This window comes from Athene noctua, chromosome 7, assembly GCF_965140245.1.
Source record: "Athene noctua chromosome 7, bAthNoc1.hap1.1, whole genome shotgun sequence".
Classification (NCBI taxonomy): domain Eukaryota; kingdom Metazoa; phylum Chordata; class Aves; order Strigiformes; family Strigidae; genus Athene; species Athene noctua.
Window position 1 is genome coordinate 11,320,805 of NC_134043.1, and position 24,659 is coordinate 11,345,463.

The 24,659-nt window shown below is 37.1% G+C and overlaps 1 protein-coding gene across 3 annotated transcripts in view; it reads left to right on the forward strand.

The window, feature by feature from the left end:
• ZNF148 (zinc finger protein 148) overlaps positions 1-24,659 on the forward strand; it is a 35,805-nt gene that overhangs the window by 6,355 nt on the left and 4,791 nt on the right. The window contains exons 2-5 of one of the 3 annotated variants that reach the window (XM_074911354.1): positions 14,977-15,322; positions 16,541-16,666; positions 19,698-19,821; positions 20,486-20,569. In XM_074911354.1, the coding sequence (XP_074767455.1) occupies positions 14,993-15,322; positions 16,541-16,666; positions 19,698-19,821; positions 20,486-20,569 (664 nt within the window). In that variant the 5' untranslated portion in view covers positions 14,977-14,992. The remainder of the gene's footprint in view (positions 1-14,976; positions 15,323-16,540; positions 16,667-19,697; positions 19,822-20,485; positions 20,570-24,659) is intronic. The other 2 variants (XM_074911355.1, XM_074911356.1) reach the window with 2 other exon arrangements.

The window sequence follows — 24,659 nt, forward strand, 5'->3', positions numbered from 1 at the left end:
TTTTTGGGTAAAATCTAGTATGAAGGTGCCCTGTGTGAATATTGCTTTAACAATATCAAAAATGAATCATTTATATGGGAGAAAGACTGCTGTCATCCCTCAAGGAGGAAAGGTTTATTAGTTTGCTGTTCTCAGGAGCTTCTTCTGTCACTGGTGAACCTGACAGTTATACTCAGTGATTAATTTTTTGTCTGAGTCAGCAAAAAGATGTGAAATTTATGTGGTTGTCTTATGGGGATCGGGAAGGCTTGTATTGTTAGGGGGTGCAAAGAAGTAAGGGAAAGCTACTTGGCCTTAATGTTGCTTTTTCCTGGTAGAGATGAAGTTTTAAGTGACTCACAGCAAATAATTTTTAGGTATTTAAAATATATTTTTTATGATCACCCATTATTTATACTTGACATGAAATTAAGGGGTTGAGAGGGGGAATAAAAATAGAGTTTATAGAAAAGGAGTATGCAGAGGATGATCATCCAGTTGTCACAGTACATTGCTTGAATAAGTAGAATAGGTGGCAGTTTGTAGACAAAACCAGTGGGCTTGTTGTCTTAATCTGACACTTAAAAGTAGATCATGCAGACCAGGCGTATTCAGGCTTTTCTGGTGTCTGTTAGGAACCTATACTCAGTGTTATATACACTGTATTGGATCAAATATAAGGAAGCTTCAAGAGTTTACTGTCACTTTTCGAGGACCAGTAAAAGTACAAACTGACAGAAAACCTAATCTCTCAATTCTTTGCAGTTTATCTCTTTATAGTTTGCTGTCTAGTGAGTTGTTCCTGGCTTATATTCCTTATAGGTCACAGGACAGGCATGGGGCTTTCTACAGTTGTGGTGGTGATGAGAGTATGTCTGCGTGTCCAGAAAGCATGGGATCTCTTGTAGTTATGTGTTACATGCCTAAAATTTGCTGTAACACTGGGCAACTCTTCATTCCCTATCTTTGGTTGGACACAAGTTCAGCAAAGCAGTCTTGGCTTTAGCACTTGCATCTTGGGCACCTGAAATTGTTGCCCATTTTCTGTGGGACACAACTCTGCATTGAGGGAACCCGGGTGAGGGCAGCTGTGTCAGCGGGTTGAGGGCTTGAGGACTTGAGAGTCTTTAACGTGGTTGAAGGAGAAAATAGTATCTGGAAAGCAGTCCATAAAGACAGGACATGCTGGGTTCTTCTTCTACCAGAATCTTGTAAGACTATTTTATTACTTTACAGATTGTTTTCCTGCTTGCTTAGTAATATGGGTTGTATTGAATGCATTTCACTAAGACTTGGCTTCATGAAATTATTTGACTATGGTTTCTCAGAAATTTCAGACCTGTTTGGGATGGTAGGTCTTAATTGTTGGTCTGCGAGTTAATGGCATCAAGAACCTTCAAGATTTTTGTTCCTAATAATTATAGGAGTTGTTATAAACATGAATCATATCTTTTGATCAATCTGAATTTCTGTTTTAGTGTATTCTAGTACTTAATTAGTGAGAGTTAGCTTCAGGGTACCAAAGAATCCAATTTCCACAATCTTTTTATTCAAGAGGGTACAATCCTGAGAAATCTGAGTTTTATTTTTTGGATTATTTTCAATGTTAGCTAATGGGCCAGGATAACTATGTTATTTCTGCTCTTATAAAATGGCTTCTAGACATCTCATGTTTTGGCTTGCCTTGATCTGAAAATGGATTTAAGTGCTTTAAAATTGTTTGAGAAATATAAAACTGTAATGAGGAGTAATCACCTTGGGGTATGTGATAGAAGTCAGTGGGATTCCTTGCTCATACTGTTCTTGGAGTATCAAGGTGAAGAGTTACCTGGAAGTTCTTGTTGGGGTTGTGGATAACCTTTTGAAGAGGATACGCTGCAGAAGCACACTGGATTTATTAGTTACTTGATTTGACTTTTTTTTTTTTTTCTCCTTTGGAGTGAAGATCAGCCAGATTAAAAGAGGCTGATTTACAATTCTGGAATTTTATGTAAGCAGGGTAGGAATAGTTTTTAGTTGATTTAATCTGACCACAAATGTTGGTTATCAGTAGGGAGGTGGTGGATTTGTTGCAACAATGTGGGAAAAAAAATCCTAACTGTACAGAAGTGTACTCTTAAAAACCTTCTTTGTTGTCTTGGCAAATTTACATGGTCTGTAATGTGCTTGTGTTCCAAGAGGGGGTTTTGAGAAAGTGACCTAGTTGCTCACTTCCATGAATTTAGTTTATTTCTATTCCTTCCCCCTCTGGCTGATTTCATACTGTCTTTAAATACTAACATGTGTCCATTTATGTGCTGACTCTTCTGCTTATTCTTGATGAAGAGGCTTGATACTGTTCTGATGCTGTTGTAACAGAGTGCTGGTTAGGCCACAACAATCCTTGATTGCAGTGATGAAAATTGCTCTGTGGTGCCCAGTTCATAACTGCTTGAATACTTTGAAGAACAGTGATAATTTTTTTTTGTTCACTGTTGGTCAGTGGTTTCCCTAATGGAGCATCTCAGGATCAGCTGCTCCTTGTTTTTCATCATGCACTAAAGAAAGGGCTACCACCAGAACATACTGTCCGAGATGCTGCTTCTAATGATACCTAAATCATTGTCACTTCGCTGTTTTTATATTCTTATACAGTTGCCATCTCTGAAGGGTCCAAACACATTATGGAAACATCTTATGGATTATGATTAGTAACTGTCACCTGTGATTCTTTTTCTTTCCTCGGGGATTATTATATGGGGTTATTTTTTCCATCAACTGTTATGTGTGTGTTTTGTTGTGTTTACGCTAGCAAAAGTGAAGTAGATGTTTATGTGCTTGAAATATTTTATTTTCTGTGCTTCATGTTTAATTTTGTAATTTTTAGTGGCGAGGTGTTGTGGAGTCCCTAGGTCCCTGAAAGGCCTTTATTTTTTGTAGGTAGGGTAGACCTATGGCATTTGAGGAGTGGAGCAGTCAACAGAGATCTATTTCTCTGAATTTTAGGAAGGGCTTGCTCAGATCTTCTGGCCCAGACCACATGTGGCTCTGAAAGATGGCCACTGAAGGTAACAGTGTGGTGTTTGAAAAACAATATAGAAAGCATAAGATTTGCTTGATCAGTCTGCAGCAAATCTGTTACTAAAGAGGTGTTCATTCTATCATGTTTTTCTGACTAATTGGATTTTTTGTAGTTGCTGTTCCCTGTGTAGATGAAGGTAATGTTTGAAACACAGGTGAAATGAAATAAATAACTATTTAAAATTAAGTTATGTAGGGGTATGACTCTGCCTCCTCCGCAGGTTTAAATGCGAAAATGTTCCTTGCCACTATCCCCATGTGAGAAGTTACTCTACAGATAGCCAACGACATTTTGCAGAATTTGTTTCTAGATATTACACAGAATATAATCTTACCCTGAATAAGTTTACAGTAACAAAGTTAGGGAAAAAAGGTGTACTTAATGCATGGCGGTGTCCTAAATTGAAACTGCAACTTAGGAGAATGGTTCCTGTATTCTATAACACTTGCATTGCTCTCACAACCTGAGAGCCCATGTTGAAATAATGCTTTCAAATACCGAAGTAAGATCTAGAAATATTGCCTGGACTCTGTAAGATCTGTTTTGTATCATTATTCATGTCCTTCTCACCTGTGGTTTAGATTAGTGTTGATATTTTCCTGCAAGTTTTCCTTAATGCTGTCATGTATGTAAATGAGGGATGTATTGCAGTATCTCTGAGACTGCTTTCACTGCTAACTTCAGGGTTTTCTGATCAAAACCTTGATTATACTTTCATTAGCTTATTGTCCAATGTTATTTAGTCTATGTGGATGTATTAATTAATTGGCTTGAATTTTTCTGTAATTACTATTTTTCTTTAATGTGTGTAGCTGGCTTTTTAGAAAACAATGAAGCTGAAGTAAAGATATCACAGGCAAAAAAAAAGCGTGCTTTTAAAAGAACAGTTTTAGGTACAATTCAAGCACACAGACATTAAAAATGGAGCACTGAGCTTTACCTATGCCACCTTCATTTTACCATCCTCACTATTACTAATGTATGGTACCTTAATATCGTATTGTAGTCTTTTGTGATACATGAACACAGTATTTCCCCCACAGAAGCCCCTACCTTTTTGAATGTACAGGATACATGCTGCTCATTGAATAAGCAGCTGCTCTGTAATTTGCTTTCTTCTTGTTGCATAACGTCTGCTCTCTTACTGTGCTCTGCTTAATCCTGTTCTGAAGGCAGAATGAATATATTTCTTTGTGAAATTTCTGTAACGGTTGTCAGTAGGCTTGTGAGGCCCTTGTAGATAGTTCCCACTGCTCTCTTCACACCTAAACCCTAGGTGGGTCATTGCCCCTGTTTTAAGACAAGGAAGTGGCAATACGGGGCGGGGGATGATTTGCCAAGATAACAGATTTGCCCAACAGCAGTGGCAGAGCTGAGGAAAGAAGCCAAATCTCTTACAGTTCTGTTACAACATCATGGTGGTAACCAGTGTTTCTCTCTTCAGTGTTAATGTCATGCTTACCTTTTCTAGATGACAGTCCTACATCTTTGTACCCCTGTTCCTCTAGTGATTCTCCACCAAAATGTCCACTGTTAATTGGAAACCTACTGGTTGGTTGTCCTTTCCAATCAGTGATTAGCTCCTGGGAGAGGCCAGACCCCTCTCACCCACCTTCTCACCCCGGCAGTTACCTAGGTGACTGATGTGGGTTTACGTGTGCCACCTTCTCCCCTCAGGAGCTGTGCTGCCCACAGGAACAAAACCACTATAAACTGATTAGTTCACTTTGTGACCTGTGTTGAACATTGCTTATTGTTACAAGTATTCCACTACACCTCAAGGAAGGTAAATGGATATTTCTTATTTTATGGCCAGAGAACTGATGGTGCCTGAGAATAAGATGAAAATTTGTGTTTGGCGTGGATGTCCATTGAACTCTTTAAGAGCTTTTTTTAAAAAAAAACCCAAACCACCATTGCATTCATCTTTCTATTTTCAAAGTATTGCTATCATTTATTTAATTTCAGCCTCGAGTACTCAGGGTAAATCTGACCCAAATGTGTCAGGGTAAGCACCCAGAAAATGAGGAAAGTACAATTATTGATCACCTATTTTTAAAAAAAGGTTTGGTAGAAATGCCTTGTGTAGACTTGTATAAGATCTCTGGCAGGATCAAGGATAGGATCCTATTTTGCAAGATAGCATTCAACTGCTTAAATGGCCATTACTTTCTTTTCCTTCTCTCTGTGTCTCATTTACACACATTTCAGCCCTTGCAACAAATGGAGCAAGGATGTGATAAACTATCTTACTAGTTTCTCCTATTTCTGTGGAGCAGTTTAATTCAGTGTGCTGAAGGAAACAATGCTTTGTAGAAAAAGAGAGACACACATATATAAACTTTTTATTTAAAAAGAAAAAAATATATTCACAGTGCCAATAGGCTGGAGAGGTGAGTTATGATGAACAGAGGTAACTTAGTCATGATAGTCCCTGAAACTTGCGTATGTTTGCATGCAACTTCTTTTATTTTCCCAGGAGTTTTAGTGTGTAATGTTTTAAGGATTTTTAAAAAGCGATCTGGAGAGGAACACCAGAAATTCTGTTTCATATACATATATACAAACCTTTGCCATTTGGGCCAGTAGGGTAGCTGATAGCAACAGCAGGTTGTCATCTCCTGTAAAACAACGCTAGCATAGTGCTAGTGATGAGAAGAGATGCTTCACAGATACTTGCAGATAGTAGAGGAGTGGTGAGACCCAAGGAATTTAAGGGCTTGTCATAAAAAAAAAAAAAAAATCACAGTTTTTAAAAAGCAACATATTTTTCTTTTCCATTTATTTTCAAGGTGAAATTATATGAGATGGGCTGAGACAGACTGTGAATGCTGAACAGGGAAGGGCCCATTCCTGCACCCTGTTTTGAGCTGCCTCTGACACATTGTCTTTATGGTCAATTCAGTCAGTGAGTTAACCTGGCAGAAAATTAATAACTGGGGGGAAAAATAGTTGCCAGGCTGGTGGGGTGTATAAACCAGTATGTCTGTATGAGCATCAGAGTAGGCACAAAAGATAGGGTGGACTCTCATAGCTAGGAGGAGGGAGCAGGATTGCCCCTTTCAATGACAGCTGTTAGATTGGCTCAGCTGTGTCTTATAACTGCACTGTTATCAAAATCAACACTTGATACGTTATCTGAACTGGTTTTATGAAGATTCAGTTTGGGGCATGCAAGTGACAGATGAAATTTCACAAAATTTTAACCAGTTGGACTGAAGTTGTTACCTAATAGTACTTAGAAGATGCTAGGTAACCTTAGTTATGTGTAGTACTTGCTTTCTTGCATATAAATTTCACTGGAAGTCGCTGGAGTGAGCACATTCGAGTGCCTGAGTTTCATAGTGTAAGGACAGAAATTCTGCATTGTGTTTTTCAGGTTAACTATACAGTGGTAGAAATTCCTATGTGAATTCTCAAAATTAACTATTTTCAAGTAGTTTGATGCCACAAAATCAGTGGGGTTTTTTTCCTGATAAAAAGTAACATTGCTTATGATTTTTGGAATACTAAAGTATGTTTGCTACACTGGTGACATCCCTGTGGATTTTGACATGTAACTGTGACTTTGTTAATACAGTATCGAAAGCCTTCCGATATCCTCGTTTGATATTAGATTATGGATATGCTGGTGATGATCTAATACTGATTGTAGATTAAGCAAGGTGGCAAGGATTTTCACGCGTGGATAATTTTATGCACGATAAGTAGATTTTCTGTGAGTAATCCTGTTGATTGTAATAGGACTATTCACAGCTCAGTATGAGTGTAAATCTTTGTGGGATCAGGCCCTGTAACTGGCATGTGTTCAGCAACATGGAGCATTTAGAAATAACTGTGCAACAGGTCTTAAGAGTGTTTGTATCATATGTTACATTTTAGAATGTGTTAATTTTATGATCTGTGAACCTTTTCACAATGATTTATGTTTGATTACTTTCTTTTTGCAAGTCAACACATTTTAATTCATTCTTATAAACACTTGTGTGTTAATTTCAAAATCTTTCTTTTAGCCAAGTCTTGTTTTTCTGAGTAGGGAGAAGAGATAATTTTATTTAATGTTCTTTATTTAGAACCATTTTTAGGGTATTATTTTTTACTTTCCAGGCTTCTGCAGTATGTTTAAAATTGAACTTTTGATATTGTGAAAGCTAGCTGTGTTTCCTTTTATATTGGACTATACCATATTTTAATAGTGCAAACAAATATATTTTCTGATGTCAAAATACTCAAAATGTTTCATGATCTGATAGGGGTTTTAAGTGAACCTTAGGAACTGTCAAGTTCTAAATTTTTTCTTTCTTTTGGAAAGGATTGCATTGATGGCAGTTTTATTCATGATAATGCTTAAACATAAGTAATTCTAAATATACTATTCTCTTTCTTCATTAGCATTAGGAATTGCAGAATTATTTGTGACTGTTATACTTCCTTTCAGGAAGAAAGCGTTTGAGAATGCAGATATACGTTTTTCCCCTGATCTAAATTTGGCATAGCTGTTAGGTATGTTTGCATGGCAGCTGTAACTTGTTCATTTCTGTGTGTACATTGCATTTGTGGAGCAGTTTCACAATACACTTTAATCTAATCTAACCGCTGACTGCTGCTGAAAGAAGCGGTCCTTTACCCTCCTCCCTGCTTCTTCACTTGTCCATCTCCTGTACACACTGCCTGCATGGTCCCACTGCTCCAAAGGAAGCCTAGTGGCTTTTCTGGTGAGTATGTTTTTGCCCAATTCCTTTCTTAATTGCACAATGCTGTGCTCAACCCAGTGAAAGCAACAGGAAAGTCTAACTGTGGGAGAGGTGCAGGCCACTACCCCTTTGGGCAGGTAGCCCATATATCAGATCGTTCCTTGCAGCTGTATCATTGAGAATTGAGTTGACTTCTTCTAAATAAGTAAACACCCCAAATGTCTCGTCGGAATAGCCTTTTAGTTGTTTCCCTATCTGAATTTCATAGGATTTATTTTAATCTTCACTTTCTGATAGAAGAATGTGAACCTTTCTTAGTGTGGTAGCTATCAGTTGTAGTTGATTTTATAGAAGTTTGTCTACTTAGAAAGGTTTTACTAGTTGTGCCAGTAAAACTGCTGTGATTACATAGTGATTGGCTTTTTTTAAAATTTAGAAGAAACCTTTCCAAAGTGAATTACTCTAAATAGGGAAGGAAATAAAAAATCCCATACTGGAATAAGAATGTTCACTTAAGGAATTTTGTAGATTTATATACACTATATTAATTTAAGTTTACCGTTTAGCACAAATCATTGTAGTATGACCATAGAGATGAGCCCTAAGAAGCAAAATATGCTTAGGGGTTTCCATAGATTTTTTTAAAAGTTTATTGTATGTGCGTTTTGTGCTAGTAGCCTTTATACAGTTTGTTGTTTGGGCCCTGCACGCACTCATTCTTCCAAACTGTTGTGGAAACAAGGCTGTGGTAGGAATATGCTCATTGTTCATATGCTCATATGTTCATTGGGAAGTTTACCTTGTCTTACCTTAAATGAAAACACACTTCCCAAAATGTGGAACTGAAATAATATCATTGGGCTACTTCTAGTGTAAGGTTACCCTGAAACCAGTTAATATCTGGAATTGAGCTCAGTCTCAGCTTTTGTGAGGGGAATCTTGGAGGTAGGTATTTTTGTCAGAACAGTATTGAGTTGTGAAAGGCATGTTAGAATTGCTGTTGTGCATCCTGGCTCTTGGGTTTGGATTGTTGAATCTTGGAAAGTATGGTTAAAGGGAATTTATGGCTATATATGGAAGCAGTATTTCTATATCAAATCTTTGTTAGAATCTTTTAGAAGGAGCTTAGTCTGGAGAAGAGGAGGCTGAGGGGAGACCTCATTGACCTCGTCAGCTACCTGAAAGGAGGTTGCAAAGAGCTGGGGATGAGTCTCTTTAACCAAGTAACAAGCGATAGGACAAGAGGGAATGGCCTCAAATTGCACCAGGGAAGGTTTAGACTAGATATTAGGAAGCATTTCTTTACAGAACGGGTTGTTGGGCGTTGGAATGGGCTGCCCAGGGAGGTGGTGGAGTCCCCATCCCTGGAGGGGTTTAGGAGTCAGGTCGACATAGCACTGAGGAATATGGTGTAGTTGGGAACTGTCAGTGTGAGGTTAATGGTTGGACTGGGTGATCTTCAAGGTCTTTTCCAACCTGGATGATTCTGCGAGCTAAGGTTTAATGCAGAAAAATAATTAAATTTTAACAACCTTTTTTTCTTGTTTCCGTCAACCTTCTTTCATTCCATTTTGCCTTGGAAAGTCAGGGAAAAGTGAATATAGGAAAGTGTAGTGGGATATGGATATAGAAACAAGTAAATCTTGCTTTTTAATGCTTAAAACAACCCAGCAGAAGTCTTAAAACAACAAAGACTTTTTCAGGAAATTGTTTACAAATATAAAAAAGTCCATTTTCCTTTAAAAAACAGAACAAAAGCATTAAATTAGTTCAGTTCTACAAATAGATTTTAAAATGCAGATGATTTTTATATTTTGTCTGTTATTAATCCTTAAGCATATTTTCTTTTTTCATATCTCAATCTTTTAAATTCTAACTACAGAAACTCAGCCCAGTACTGCACATATGAATTTTATTTTAAAGTCAAGTCAATTAGTATCTCTGGGTTAATGAGCAATTTAATTGCTCATTAAATTAAATAATGCTTTACTACTTGCTTAAGAAAAGAAAGAAGACAGAATAGCCTTTACCTGCTTTCAGTTGAAGTGGAGAAAAAGAGCTGGACCATGTGTTGTACTCCAGTGGCTTTGCCACTTTCCTTCAGGGTCTCTGTTCAGCTTTACTATATCGCAGCCACCATCCCAGCACGCTTTTAAAAATCCGCTAATGTTTTCTTTTGATTGTATTTTAACGTTTGATTCTGAATTGGAATTGGTTGTCATGCTTTTCATTTAGTATGTTTTTGTTTAAATGGCTGTTTCTTTAATTAGAAATATCATCTTTACCACTTAGCTCTCCAACTTACTGCACCAGTAACCTTTGGAAAAACTGATGTCAGGGTTACTGAAATGAATAGTTCTGAAGTACTGCCGTAGGGTTTGGCGTAGCAGCAGTTTCTGAAGTGAAGCAACATGGTTCACTGGCTGCGGATGTTCTGTAAGCAGCTGTGGAGCACTGTGTGAAAAGAGAAGGTGCTGGGATGATCCCACGGGACCTTTTCTGTGCAGTCCCTCCCCTTCCCCTCCCTCAAAATGTATGCATACCCAGGAGGCTCTACCTTTAGATTTCTCTTGTGAAATGCTTTGCCTGGAGTAAAGGCTTGGAGAGCCTCTACCAAGCAAAAGGGGATACTTTAAAGGTTTTGTTGACAGCTTTTTTTTCTGTCAATGTGTGGAGAAACTATATATTCAAAGAAAAATCATATGATTATTTGCTGAAGCTTAATAGAAGTTCTGAAATTCCATGGAAAACATCTCTGCAGTAAGGATAAGAATGTCTTATGCCAAGCAATGTGCTTGTATGTGTTAGTACGTGGTTTGTATTATTGTAGCTTCCCTCAAGATAATCTCAAAATAAGTTGATTTTTATTTCACAGATGCATCTTGCACTTTAAATATTTATTTAATCTTTGCAGGCTTGGTAAAGTGAGCTTGTCTGAATGCTTTTAACTTACATTTTCTTTATCACACTGTCATTCTTCCAAGAACACTTCTCCTCATCTTCAATTTAAATCATAAGATTCCTTTTATGTGAGCCAAACGGTGTCAGTTGACAAATTACATGTGTTTTACTGAATTGATTGCAATTGAGACACTTCTTGCTTGGATTAATAGCTTGTTTTTGTTTGTGGTTCTTCTTTTAAAACAGTACCTGCATGTCATATAACTTACGTTCCATTTCATCACTTAGAATATGCAGCCTAACACTATGAGTTCTCATTATTTTTCTATGAAAAGCCAGATGTTTGAAAGCCTGATTTAATAAGCAGTACATTCACTGTACCAGCTTCTGATATGACTCAAAATCATGACTGGAAAAGAACTTGAGTGCTTGCAGTTGCATGACTCTGCTAAGCCTACTAGTCACGGTGTGAAAGAAAAAGTTTCCATATCCTCTGCAACTGAGAGAACGAACAAGACCAATAAATACCAGTAAACTTCTAGCCTGTCTTCTGGGCTGCTGCCTTATCTCGCCAGCTGTCCTCAGATTCTGCATGTCTCGAGTCTTCCCCCCTCTGTTGGTGAGAGTAGCAGGCTCTTTGCACTGTTAAAACACTCAGTCTCTGTCTGCATTTGCCTGCTTACCTTCCCGCCACGAAATAGCTTTAAATCCAGGGTTTCCACAATTTATAGCTAATTTCAGAGTGATATGGCAGTATCTTCCATGTGGAACAACCTTCTGTGCTGTTTTAGTCAGTGGTTTGAGCAGACAGATTAGGGCCATGGTGTTCTCATACTTGATACTGTTTGTTCTCCCCTGAATGTGTTTCAGCATCTTGAGTTCTTGTATTCTAGTACCTGTCCACGTCATGCTTCTAAAGAATCTGCAATGAGCTTATGCTGTCATATTTCTGTAGTGTGGAAAAAAAGCATAGTGAATGACAATCTGTGTGAGATGTACCCTGAGTATGGATTAACTTGGGATAAAGGCTGAAATGAATAAATACATCTGCTTGTTTTCCTTGGAGTCTCTCTTTCAAGCTACATATTTAAAATGCCCTACCTAAGAAATCAGTCTAAACCTTAAATCTTTTGTTCATCTCTTATCAAATAATGGCTTCGTGGGTGACAGGTTCTTAAGAACTTCAGTTCCTTCTCCCATTTCTTACTTGGCACAGGATATTCCACACTGATAAACTCATCCTCATTTTCCCCTTTTAGGATGTTGCTGCAAGATCTCTCTGAGAGATCTGGATTGGTGGAAAAAAATGCAGCCTTAGTGCTGTGCCAGGTTTTTGTTTTGTTTTGTTTGTGTTATTGCTGAGAAACTATCAGTATGGTTTCCCAAGTTACCTCCAAAAAATACTTCATGGATTATATAATGTCTGAAGGTTGCTTGTGGCATACTGGATGTCCATTTTCCCTTGAAGACAGGTGAACTCTTACTCTCTGACTATAAAGTGGATTAATTTGGGAGTCAATTTGTCACCTAGCACTACCTGAGCTTTCTCAAGGCATTAAGGAATTGTCTGTATTTGAAGACACATGCTGTGAAAATTAAGTGTAAGATTTCAAACTTCTTTACGTTAGAATTGCAGAAGAACAAAAAAGGACAAATTGCAAGCATAAATGTTCTGAACAGAAATTTCCCCCATGTTCTCCTGCTATCACAGGCTTTTTTGGTCTCTAGAATGTGCTTTTTACGTAGGAAGGAAGAATATTAAAAAATTTTGATGACATTGTCGTATATAAACAGATTTAGCTTGGTGACTCTGTCCTCCTGACTTCCAGCAGAGGAAAGCTTACTAAAAAAAAATCTAACTGACTGAAAAGATTCTTTCTTTGGCATGCCTCTTAAATATTTGAAACTCAGAGAAGTCAGACCTTTCTATGATACATTCAGAAATTTAGAACTTCTCACAACAGAGAATAGGGTCAAGTGTTCTTCCACTTTCAAGTTATACGACATGAGTTGCTACCAGAAGATGTTAATGGGCTTATTTTTTATTTGTTGGGGCGTGTGAAGGGTTGGTTTGTTTCTTTGTTTTTTAAAAAATTGGGTGAATTTTACTTTCGGAAAGTCAAGAACTAATAGTAGCATTTGAAACAAAGTATAACATAGGGGAACTTTGAGATCTTTTTCAGCTGTGTCTGCTCGTGGCTTGTATTCCTACCAAGTACTCCAGGATCTCACCTGAAGAAGGACCACTATTTATTTTGTAAACTCGGTGTAGTTCGGTATAAACAAATCCTCACAAATGTTTAAGATACCTCAAGAATTTTCAAAATATTTTCCTGGTGATGAAAATGATTTGGAAAATGAGCAAATGGCTCAAACTGAAAACTGAAATGTAAACATTTCATGTACATTTTTTGATCCAGTCTTTTTGCATGTTGGCAAGGCTGTTAAACTGGCAGGGGGGGGTCATAGAGGTGCAGTTCTGCAGGGTGATGGCCTTGCCAATTCTAGGCAGAGAGTCTTGATTTCTTTGGTTATGAGTTGTTGAGCTGCAGGGAAAGAAGCGTAGCCTCTGACTTAAAACTTGAACAGAGATGGAGTCTCTTACCATGCTGCACCCTTAGGGGGACAGAATTTGAAGATGATGATTAGCAATATACCAACGTCACATCTAAACTGTAATACTGAATGCATCAAAATCAAAGCTGCTGATGCAATTGTAATACTCCCCAGGATACCCGTCCTGTGCTTTGGCTCTGCCTGCTGTGTGTTGTTTAACTCTGCTGCACCTCTGCTCCCATCCCTGTGTCTGCTGTTGCCTTTGTATAGCCTTTGCCCTCCAGCTGTGGGAAGATAGAGGGATGGAGGGAAGGATGTCTCGTCTGTCTATCTGAAAGAGTAGAACAGGGCATTGTGGAATGGGTAGAAGTTGTGGGCCTGGGGAATAAGGTGAAGGAGACTAACTGCTGTGACTGGATGTCCAGTATGCCAAGGAGAAGAACAGTCTTAGGACTGTCTTGCATATAGAATAATCACTTGAATAAGAAGGTGCTGCCATTTCCAGCTTCACAGAAGCCTGCTGCCTTATTCTAAAAACAATTAATAATATCATACTTATTGGAATATTACAATTTTATGTCTAACTGTGTACCAGAAGTCAATGTAATGGTATTGCTATTCATGACTGGACTTCATATTTCTTGACTAATGCTCCTGCTCAGTGGGTGTGAAAATGAATGCCTTTTTTATAAACAGATCTGACCTCTCTATAGTCCTTATTTGACATACAGCTTTAGCCAGAAAGTTGCTTTTTTATAGAATCATAAATAGTTTGGGTTGGAAGGGACCTTTAAAGGTCATCTAGTCCAACCCTCCTGCAATGGGCAGGGACACCTTCAGCTAGATCAGGTTGCTCAGAGCCCCGTCCAACCTGGCCTTGAACACTTCCAGAGATGGGGCATCTACCACCTCTGTGGGCAACTTGTTCCCTCATTGTAAAAAATTTCTTCCATATATCTCATCTAAATCTACCCTCTTTTGTTTAAAACCATTACCCTTTGTCTTATCACAACAAGCCCTTCTTAAAAGTTTGTCCCCATCTTTCTTATAAGCCCCCTTGAAGTACTGGAAGGCTGCTATAAGGTCTCCCCAGAGCCTTCTCTTCTCCAGGCCGAACAACCCCGACTTTCTCAGCCTGTCCTCATAAGGGAGGTGTTGCAGCCCCCTGAGCATCTTTGTGGCCTCCTCTGGACACAGCACTGCAGGTGGGGTCTCATGGGAGCAGAGTAGAGGGGGAGAATCCCCTCCCTTGACCTGCTGGCCACACCACTCTTGATGCAGCCCAGTTTTCTCTCACTTGTGGATATTAAGATGTTCCAGCAGCTACAGTATGCCCTGGGGTAGCAGCAGTGAAAGGGCACTCAAAGGACAAGGAAGTAAGGAGAATAGGACCAATATGAAAGAGTCATTTGTAAAAGACAGTCAAAATGGAAAAAGGGAACAGCTTAAAAAGGGCACACAGAAAAAAACAACAGTTTTCTAAGAAAGTAGAAGGAGGAATTAGCTATCATTTAATTACCAGGATTTTGCCGGTGATCAGAAGGCACTTTGCTTTGAAACTTTTTTTGAAAGTGTTCAATTGTGTATACATGCATGTGTGTGAAAGGAGACTCTTTTCGTGTTGTGAACCAAGATACCAACTTTTCGCTTTTATTCAGATAGGAATTTTAGGAGTGCATGTGTGTATGTTGGCTACTAACTGAGTTCTTATAAAATGTTTTTAAGTAAAAAAAATTAAACAAGAGCACCAATTGTAGATGTTTACTATTAAAACTTTTTTTGTAGGTTATTGCACTTAAGAATGAACATTGAAGACAAGCTGGGAGGATTATTTCTTAAATGTGGTGGCATAGACCAGATGCAGTCATCCAGGGCTATGGTAGGGATGGGTGCAGTATCTGACCAGTCTGGAGTATCGGGAGAACGGCAAGAGGCAGTGCTTCAAGATCGGACTATGGCGCACCAAGAAATTCTTGCAACAGATGAAGTGTTACAAGAAAGTGAACTTCGACAGCAAGAGATGATTTCACATGATGAACTCATGGTCCATGAGGAGACGGTAAAAAATGATGATGACATGGATACGCAAGATAGACTTCCTCAAGGGCTGCAGTATGCTGTTAATGTCCCTGTAAGCAATTTCTTTGTGAAATATTGGAGAAATTACTAGGAAGCTTGATCTGGTAGTCTAATCCTACTCTGGCAAGAAACTATTAATTGCTTGTTTGGATTTTGATTATCAAAATATTTATGAATGGATGCTATTTATGAAAATGTCATTTGCCTCTGGCTATGGATAAATTTTGCCAATTAAGTATAATCTTTAAGTATCTGTTTTATAAATATTTTATAAGCAGGCTGTTACCATATAATTAATGCGTTAAAATGTGCTCTTTTAAATATATTTAATGTTCAAGGGTAACTACACACCAGAATAAATAGCGTTGTTAAAAGGTGCATTCTGTTTATGCTGTTCATAGTACTATTTAGTTTCTTATGCTATAGGAAGCATCTTGTATGTTTTCAAAGTATGTGGACGCTTAGCAATTGCATTCACACTGCAGGTTGGACTGTGACACTTCATACATGACCATAAATATGCCCCTCCTTGATATCTAACAGAAGGTGTACCTCAGCTTTCCCAGAGAGAATACAGATGACTTCCTTTTGAAAACAGAGCATCTTTCTGTAATGCAGCACATCATCACTGTTACCCTTCAAACATAAAGGATAATTACCAGGACTTTAAAAGTAGATAGTCTTATACATGAAGAATAATCTTCAGAAAGGTAGTATTGTTAAAACACTACTCTGTTAGCTGTAGATCAGGTGGTTCAGGTATTAGAAAAAATGTAAGAGTATCATGCTCTTTATTAAAGTTTACATTAGATCAAGAAATATTTTTTGGAAAAAAACTTCATTAGTACTGTTCTTTTTTTTTAAAAAAAAAAATACTTCTGTCTTAAATATACAATAAACTGTTCCGTTAAATCTTGCATTGACAACAATACGGACTAAAGTAAAATAGGTATGAAAAACTGAATGGTTTTACAGATGGAAGTGATTTTAATATAAGAACTGATCTCAAAATCACCACAGGTCAGGAGGAAAAAAGACCTTGGGAGATGAATGAAAGGATACATCAAAATGTCACTGTAGAAATTAACTATGCCCTTTTTATTTAAGATACTTATTATTCCTTTCACTTAAATTTCTGAAAGAATGAAGCCACAAGATAATTCCCTAGAAAAAGGTTTTCTGTTTCAGCAGTTTGTCATCTTCTAAAATTGAAAAATTGCTTTTCTGTAGTGAGAACCTTACCTGAAACTGGCACTTGGTATCTTAACAGATCAGTGTAAAGCAAGAAATTACCTTTACTGATGCATCTGAACAACAGAAACGAGACAAAAAACAAATACGAGAGCCAGTAGATTTGCAGAAAAAGAAGAAAAGAAAACAGCGTTCACCAGCAAAAGTAAGACATTGATTTGGCAAAACCAAGATTAAAAGAACCTGAAGATTTGGTTGACTATGACTAATTTCATTAGCATTTGAAGCAGTTAGGCTGGAAATTGTTTGTTTGCTCAGTAAAGATGCAGTTCTGAAGTTCACCAGAGACCCAAAACAAAACCTGATATAACAGTGTTTTTCTTTGAACTCTTTTTAGCAACATGAACCCTTGACATATTTTAACATCTGTCTCTCTAGGCAGTTCTCTCTCCAAATATTTTTTTTAAATTATGAGTCAGTAGCTTTGTAGACAATTTATAAATCATTACTCTGTATCTATCTAATAATAGTTGTGCTTTTCTGTGAGCCTGATAATTTTATATGCTTCATGCATAGTAGTGAAAAGTTTTTAAAAAGAAATCTAAAATGGTAGTTTTGAAAATTCTAAAAAGTTTACTAATATATATAAAATAATTTACCAGTAGGGAATATTCCTGTGGTCATAATCATCTTCATATATGTATTTATTTATATCAAAAGATTCTTACCATAGCTGCTGGTTTGTTACTTCAAAATTTGTTTTGTAGATCCATTCATGAAGAGTATGTATCCCTGTATGTCTGAAAACAATTTTCTTCTATTGAGACGCACTTCAGATAAAACCAGAATCATTTCACCTCATGAGGTAGCAGTGTTATATCTTCTAGTAATTCCCCAAATCATTCTTAATCTTCAGACTTAAAATAGAACATATACAGGCTGCTCTGACAGGCAAAAATCAGTTCTATATTATCACACAGCAGCATTAAAATAAGCCTACTCTGAAATCAACCCAGACTATGTATACATTGAAGAAAAACTCACCCTAACACCAAGAAAAACTCCAAAACCTCCTTTTTGTTGGCCTGGGAGTGGAACCCCTCAGTCCTCCTCAAAGCACTGTCAAAAGTAGGTTGCACTTGTAGTATTCTTGGAAAGTTGAGAAGTTGTTTTGGATTGGGTGTGGAAGCAAGTTCCAAATCCTGAGCATCAAGATACTTCTCCCTTTGATAGAAAAAGGAGATCTAGGTTGAATACGTTCACAGATCACTTCCATGGAAACATGGCAAGGTAGGAGAGGCATGTGTCCCTCTTTCTACGGACAGGTACTTGCATGCTTCCTTTTTATCTCCCAGTCTGTCAGTTTTAGTCTTTTGAGATGACAAAAGATTGAAAAATGATCAGGAGAATTGTTAAACGGGTTCTTTTTCAGTCTCTCTTCCCCTTTTTTCAAACTTGTCAGGGTAGAAATGCAGAAAGAAGCTGAAGAACTGACATAGGTGAGAGCCTAACTGTATTCCCAGAGTAACAGGGTTGATTTTCCATCCAAACAGCAGCTGGGACTTTTACAAATGGAAGTCAATTAACATACTGAAACATTTAAAATTTTATATTATGGTAGTCAAATAAAAAGTCATTAGCTTTTATGAATCCTGTCTACTTTTCCCTTTTCCATGCACACAACACACATGTACACACTGACACACACGCATGCGCACACACACGCACAAGCTTTTTGTTGCTTATATTAGGCAAACTGCACTGACAAAATTAACTTTCTTCATTTAAGAGGTGGTACAATGAATGGATGCAGTAGAAGAGCCCAGGTTTAGGATAACTGTGATTAAGTGTATTTTCAGCATGATCATTTTAAAATTTCAATACAATATATGAAAAGCATTTCATAACATGTATTTAAATCTATTTTAAATAATCAGTCGGTGTTTCATTAGCTGTACGTCATTACAGAACAGAGTTTTTATAGTTCTCTATCTGTGACTTACTGGAGCTGTAACATACCAATCTTAGAAACGTATGAATGTGCTTGTCCTTCAGAGTGAATGCACAAGAATTTGTTAGCTCAAGACTTTCACTCTTGCTGAGTTTTGATGCAGCAGAATTAAAAATTGTTTAAGTAGATCCTATAGTATTTGCTACTATTGCAGAGATACTATTTCAGTTATTGACTCTCTCTTTCTCATCACTGTCATTATCATAAAACTTAAAACATTGTAGCTAATCAAATTGCAGATGTGTTTCCCCAGCAGACTTTTATTTTTTGTTAATAACAAGGGATTAAGCTGTTTTATTTAAGGTTACTTTAAGCTATTCTTTGTAGCTCTGTTTCCAGTTAAGTAAGACTTTTGGAAATGTAATTTGTTTACTGGTTTTCTTATTCTCTTGCCAGAGATAGTAGAGAGTTTGGGTTTTGGGTTTTTTTTGTTTCTTTTTGACAAATTAGAGAAAACCTGTGATGAGCTTTATTGAATAAGGTAGATATGGTGTAATTTTTTTTAATTTACATTTTTTCAACTTTATATGAAAATAGCAGCTTTGTTTGACAGCAAAGCATTTGAGTGTGGCAAGTTGAATTCCCCAAGGAGATGCTCTAATATGTATATTGAGCGAGCAGTACTTTATTGAGTGAAAAACCTGGAAGGGGAGAAGAATAATACTATTTTCTTGGTTGTTTGGCTTTGGGGTTTTGGTTTTTAAAATACAATTTTGCCTCTGAGGCTACTGGTATTATTTAGATGTAGATAATTTGTATGACTATACTGGATAAGTTTTAATGCCTTTTAGCAAACATTTACAGTTGTGATTTGAAAAAAGAATATAATCTTTCACTTTTGCTTTAAAATATGATTATCCATGGTTCAGTGCCCAGAGGTGGTTTGGTTACTTTGCATCCTTTCCAACAGACGGACAAAGTAAACAGTAGCATATAAAGTGACTCAGCTGTGAATAGGGGAGCTCTAAGCTGGTTTCCATGAGCTGCTTTTGTCTCCGTCCTGTTGAAATATCTCTTAATACACAATGAGGCACAAGTTGGATTGGACTGCAATTGGAAATGTATACTAAAAGCCTAACATATAGCTTTGTAGAAATTAGCATTGTTTTACCTGAAATATTTAAATTTTCTGCATCGAAAAAATTAATGTTTTTTTTTTTTTTTGTAGTTAATAAGATATCTTTAGAGGGTAGTGTGAGAACAAATTTTACTCTTTTTAAAATAGATCCTTACAATAAATGAGGATGGATCACTTGGTGTGAAAACCCACAAATCTCATGTTTGTGAGCATTGCAATGCTGCCTTTAGAACCAACTACCATTTACAGAGACATGTCTTCATTCATACAGGTACTGCTTGACTTCAAATTTGTCTTTTCTACTATATAAAGAGTTGTTTACTTATGTTAAAAATGTTTTCAGCTCTATGCGAATTTCAGCTTTAAGAGTGTAGCTAACTTGGCATCTAAGTTTAGAGATTCCATGCACCAAAGTGTCAAAAGAATACCAGGACAAAAAAAATCAACATATGTTTAATAAACTGAAGACCTAACTGTTTACAAGGTTTCTTTTCTTTCTTTATCAGAAAGTAATGGGTTGACTTGTAGCCTAAGTGCCAAAATTGACCCCTTTGTAAAATGTGCTCCGGCTGCTTATTTGCCTGATGAGGTATCTCTCTGGTTCGGAGAAGTGAAAAAGGTACTTACCATTATAATAGCTTGCCAGTATCCTGAATGCAGTCTTATGCCAGCATCGTGATTGATCTTGTTCATGAGGAAATTACAGCCATTTCAGATCACTCTTCCGTGCAAGTCTTAATGTGACTCTTAGGATCATGGAAAGAATTCTGCAGTTCATATACTTAGTAAGGCTAATGTTTTTTGGTATTAGAGTATTTTTGGAATTCGCTCAGATGCTGGTTTTTTAATAGATATTTTAATATTCCTCAAAAGTAGTTATCAGAAACAACAGTGTGTAGTTATTAACTTATGGATGTGGAATTATATTGTTCAAGGTGAAAAACCATTTCAGTGCAGTCAGTGCGACATGCGTTTCATACAGAAGTACCTGCTACAGAGGCATGAGAAGATTCATACTGGTGAGTATAGTGCCTTGAGTATCTTTACTGGCGTGCTTAAAAACTGTTTCCCCACTCAGGCAAGGTTTCTGGTAATAAGTCTGCAGCCTAAAACCCTGTTGTAGTTTGTTTTAACTTAACAGATGTTATAAAACTTTTAAAAATAAATCAGTTCTGTGCTTTCAACTTGCTCCACTTTCCTTTGGCTGTAAAGTGAGTATAAACTCTAGTAAACAAATCCGAAAGTAATATTCTATAAATAACCCCAGGGTAGCAAGTCCTGAAGTTTGTGCATTCATAAAAGTTAAGGTTTGTTAAGCTGTTATATCTTTTGTTGTATGAGGTTAAATCAGACGATGGGGACTTCCAAATTTCATTTCAGTAGATTTATTTATTTATTTGTATTAGAATTTGATGGAAAAGTGCCAGGACTAAAATGGCCAAAATGCCTAACCCCAAAGGTATTAGTATCAGCTTTACTTTTCACTTTTTTTTTTTATTAAGGTTTAATTCAGAACTGTTCTAAAAATAAGAGCCTTAGTTTAAAAATAATATAGGTCAAATAAGGCCCAAAGTTTTAAGCCAAAGTGAGTTAAAGTTTATACATGTTTATTTTTTTATCTTCTTGCACTGCACAAAACCACATTCTTTAACAGGTTTGGCTTCATTGGGTTTTTGGCATTTTGGTGCATGGCCTTTCAATCCCTCTTTAAATATTTTGTAATATGGTCCCTTTGGACTAGATGCCAATTTCTCAGCCTCTTTTTCAGAAAAGCAGAGCTGGTGAATGTGCACAGTGTTTCTTGGCTGTAGCATTTAAATGGATATGAAAGCTACTAACACGCAGTGCAGTGTGTGCATGTGTAAGAGTTGAGAGGGAGAAAAAACTCTGCAAAATGAATTTTCAGAGCAGTGTACAGGGAGTTACATGCACAAATGCCCTGTTGTTTATGGGATTTTTGTATCCTGGGTTGCCATGAGTCCAGACTAAGTAGGTTTCCTTCAGCCAGTCAGCCACAGAAGAGTCCTCCATTCTTCTGTCCAGTGTCTTTGTTCTGTTCCTAGTCTTTCCTCTGACTCTGAATTGGTGAACCATGCTGCCTCCACGTTGTGTAGATACTATTCTTGAAAAGAATGCTCATTCACTCTCTTCCATCTATCTGCCCCCACACCTCCCCCCCGCCCTGAAAAAGGCAAAAATTTAAGTGCAGTCTTCACATTTGTCAGAAGATTTTTTTTTCTCTAAATTAGTATTATTCCCTGTACGTGCCTTTGAAAATGAGAGTCTGGGCAATATAGTTAATTAACATGACTGCAAATATTTTATAAATAGATTTAATTATCTCTTTAAATTCAACTTCTAGCTCTAATGAGAATTCTGTGTTGATTGTAAGCTTTGGAGGGAGGGTGTGGTGGTGGGGGGGCTTGCAGGTTTTTTTGCCAGCTCTTACATATACTAGTCTTTGTTTAGCAGAGAAAAAGGTGCCATTTAACAAATTAACCATATTGTTAACTGACTTTTTTAGATAACTATGTTTTCCTCCTTTCCTCAGCATCCTGAGGTGTAGTTTGTTTCTCAGAAAATTGAAGATGGTGCTAGTGTTTCAACTGTTGAATTATGGGTGTTTTCCTAGGTGTCAACTAGTAGATGGTTAGGAGAAAACCTGTAAGACCCAGCTTCCAGGAGTGGAAAAAGCTTTTTTGAAGACTGTTTTGTTAGCAAGTATTTGACTAGTGCTTAATTTTTGGCTTGGCCCAGTTATAGTATAGCTAATTGGCATTCTACCTTCCTGTCTGTGCTTTCACTTCTATATGACAATATTCACTACTGGGCTTTAGCTGTTTGTGTAGCGTTACTCTGTTGTTCAGGACTGCATAACTGAACCCATCCAGAAAAGCTGAATTTTCAGCTTGCTTCTCTCACCAGAAGGTGAGCAGTGGGTCTGTGTTTCACTTTGATGGCAGTAAAGGAAAGTTAGTTCTCTTGTATTATACTCTTTTAAGAAATATAAATTCAATATTGTATTTTTTTTTATTTTGCATTTTTATCTCTCTGCTTTTTAGCATCAGCTTTTGTACAGTGTTCAAAACACTGATGAACAACAGGATGTTTGTTACTCTTTTAAAGATGTTTGTCAAATTTTCCAGTTTATTTTAAGCCAACTGAAGACAGCGGTAACACTTAGAAGCCCCATATTATGCTTGTTACAAGCCCTGGATTTACAGGTGCTCCAGCTAGTTCCAGTGTGATTTGAATTCGGTTCTCTGAACCACTCCTTCAAATGAAATGTTGTGAGGGAGTTGGGAAGCAATCAATGAACAGCCGTATTCTGTGTAAATAATTAAATAGTTGCATCTAAAAGCAGACATTGCATTAATACAAAATTCACTTACTAGAAATGATTGTATGTAGAGGACAGCAGTGCTAGAACCCTGCTGCTAAACTTGTCACTAATGATACAGAAAATCGCCATGTCAGTTGTGAGAGAGGGAAGAATCATTGGTACACAAACATTTTTATATTTTGAATTTACTAGGCTCATGAAGATGCGGGTTGGTTTTTTTTTTTTCCCAAATATGTCTGCTTTCTTTTTACTTAGAGATGTTTCTATATACCTTACCCACTCATGCATTCATGTGTCCTAATTCTGTAACCCACCCTACTTTCCATTTTAAACACAAAAGATGAGATTTCATTTTTTTTAAAAATAAAGCAACATGGGGCTAACCATTCAAGCGCCTTATTATTCAGTCATGCTGCTTTTTTATTGCCTTCTTTGGTATTTTATAATTTGTATTTTGTATGTTTAAATTTTAAAATGCCTGGGGGTTTATAATTGTTACAGCCTTCATACACATAGTATTTGTACTACGCTTTATAAATAGTTCTATTTCTCAGTTTTAATAATTTGCAACACAGACACAAAACATAGGTTGTTTTCATAAATAATGAATATAATTATTGTATTGAATTTTTAAATTTTTCCTTTTTTTTCCCCACATCTGGTTCTTTCCCACTCAGCAAGATGTTTCAGAAAAATATGTCCTAGATTCTCCCTATATTAGCAAAAGGTTTTTATTAATGATCTTCTCCATTTGTGATAGATCCTGTTGGAAAAGTACAACAGTATTGCAGTAGGCATCTGAAGTTTCAGGCTTCTGCTAGGAAGAAATTATTATAGGAAGAGTATCTTCATATTAATTTTTAATCTTTTTCTAACATTATCTTCCTTGTGAAGACTAAAGCAAAAATTAAGTATGGTATCAGTTTCACAAAGTGTTTCTTAATCTTACTTCCAGAGTGTTCTGGAATTCTACTGAAAAAATTTATTTTCTGTGTTGTGCTGAGTAATTCAAGGGCAGCATCCCCAAACTTTTCTTCCTGTTGAGGTGTGGCCAGCAGTGCCTTCTTATGTACTCTCAAAGTCTCCAAAATAGCTGGTGGTGATGATACTCTACAACAAAAAACCTCAGAACCCCTGTTTGGCCCTATATAATCCTTGACATGGGAATAGGTAGCTGGGAGAGTCTCCTGCCAGCAAATGGCCAGCTTGAGTAGACAAATGTTGAGGAACTCTGTGACCATTCATTTACAGAAACGGGTATAAGGCTGAAGGTAAGTGTATTAATGAAGTGTTCTGCATTTCCTGGGGTAGCAGGATAGCTCCTCAGAGGGCTGTTCAGAGCTAGAAGAAGAGTCAACTGTCTTGCTTCTCTGATTTGGTTTGGCTTCTGTAAGGCTCAGGATAGTTTTCATCCTAAACAGCTGCTCCTTTCTCAAAAAAAAAAAAAAAAAAATTAAGATAGTGTGAAAGCAAGCATCCAGACAATGTAAGGAGAAGTTGTTTGAAGGAGCGATTTAAAAGAAACACAAAGTAGAACAGTGGAGCAAAGGGAAAGAAAACAGTAAGTAACAAGGATTAAGTGGTTGTCTTTGGGAATGGAAGAGTTTCCATGTATTGAGCAAGAACAATGAGACCTAGATGTTCTTGCCTCATCTTCTTTAACAGTGAAGCCAAGGATTGGAATTTGATTCAGGAAGTCTTGTCAGGCATGGTGCAAGTAAAACACTGTAGTAGTAAGGGTACCTAATGAATAAAGAGAACATGAA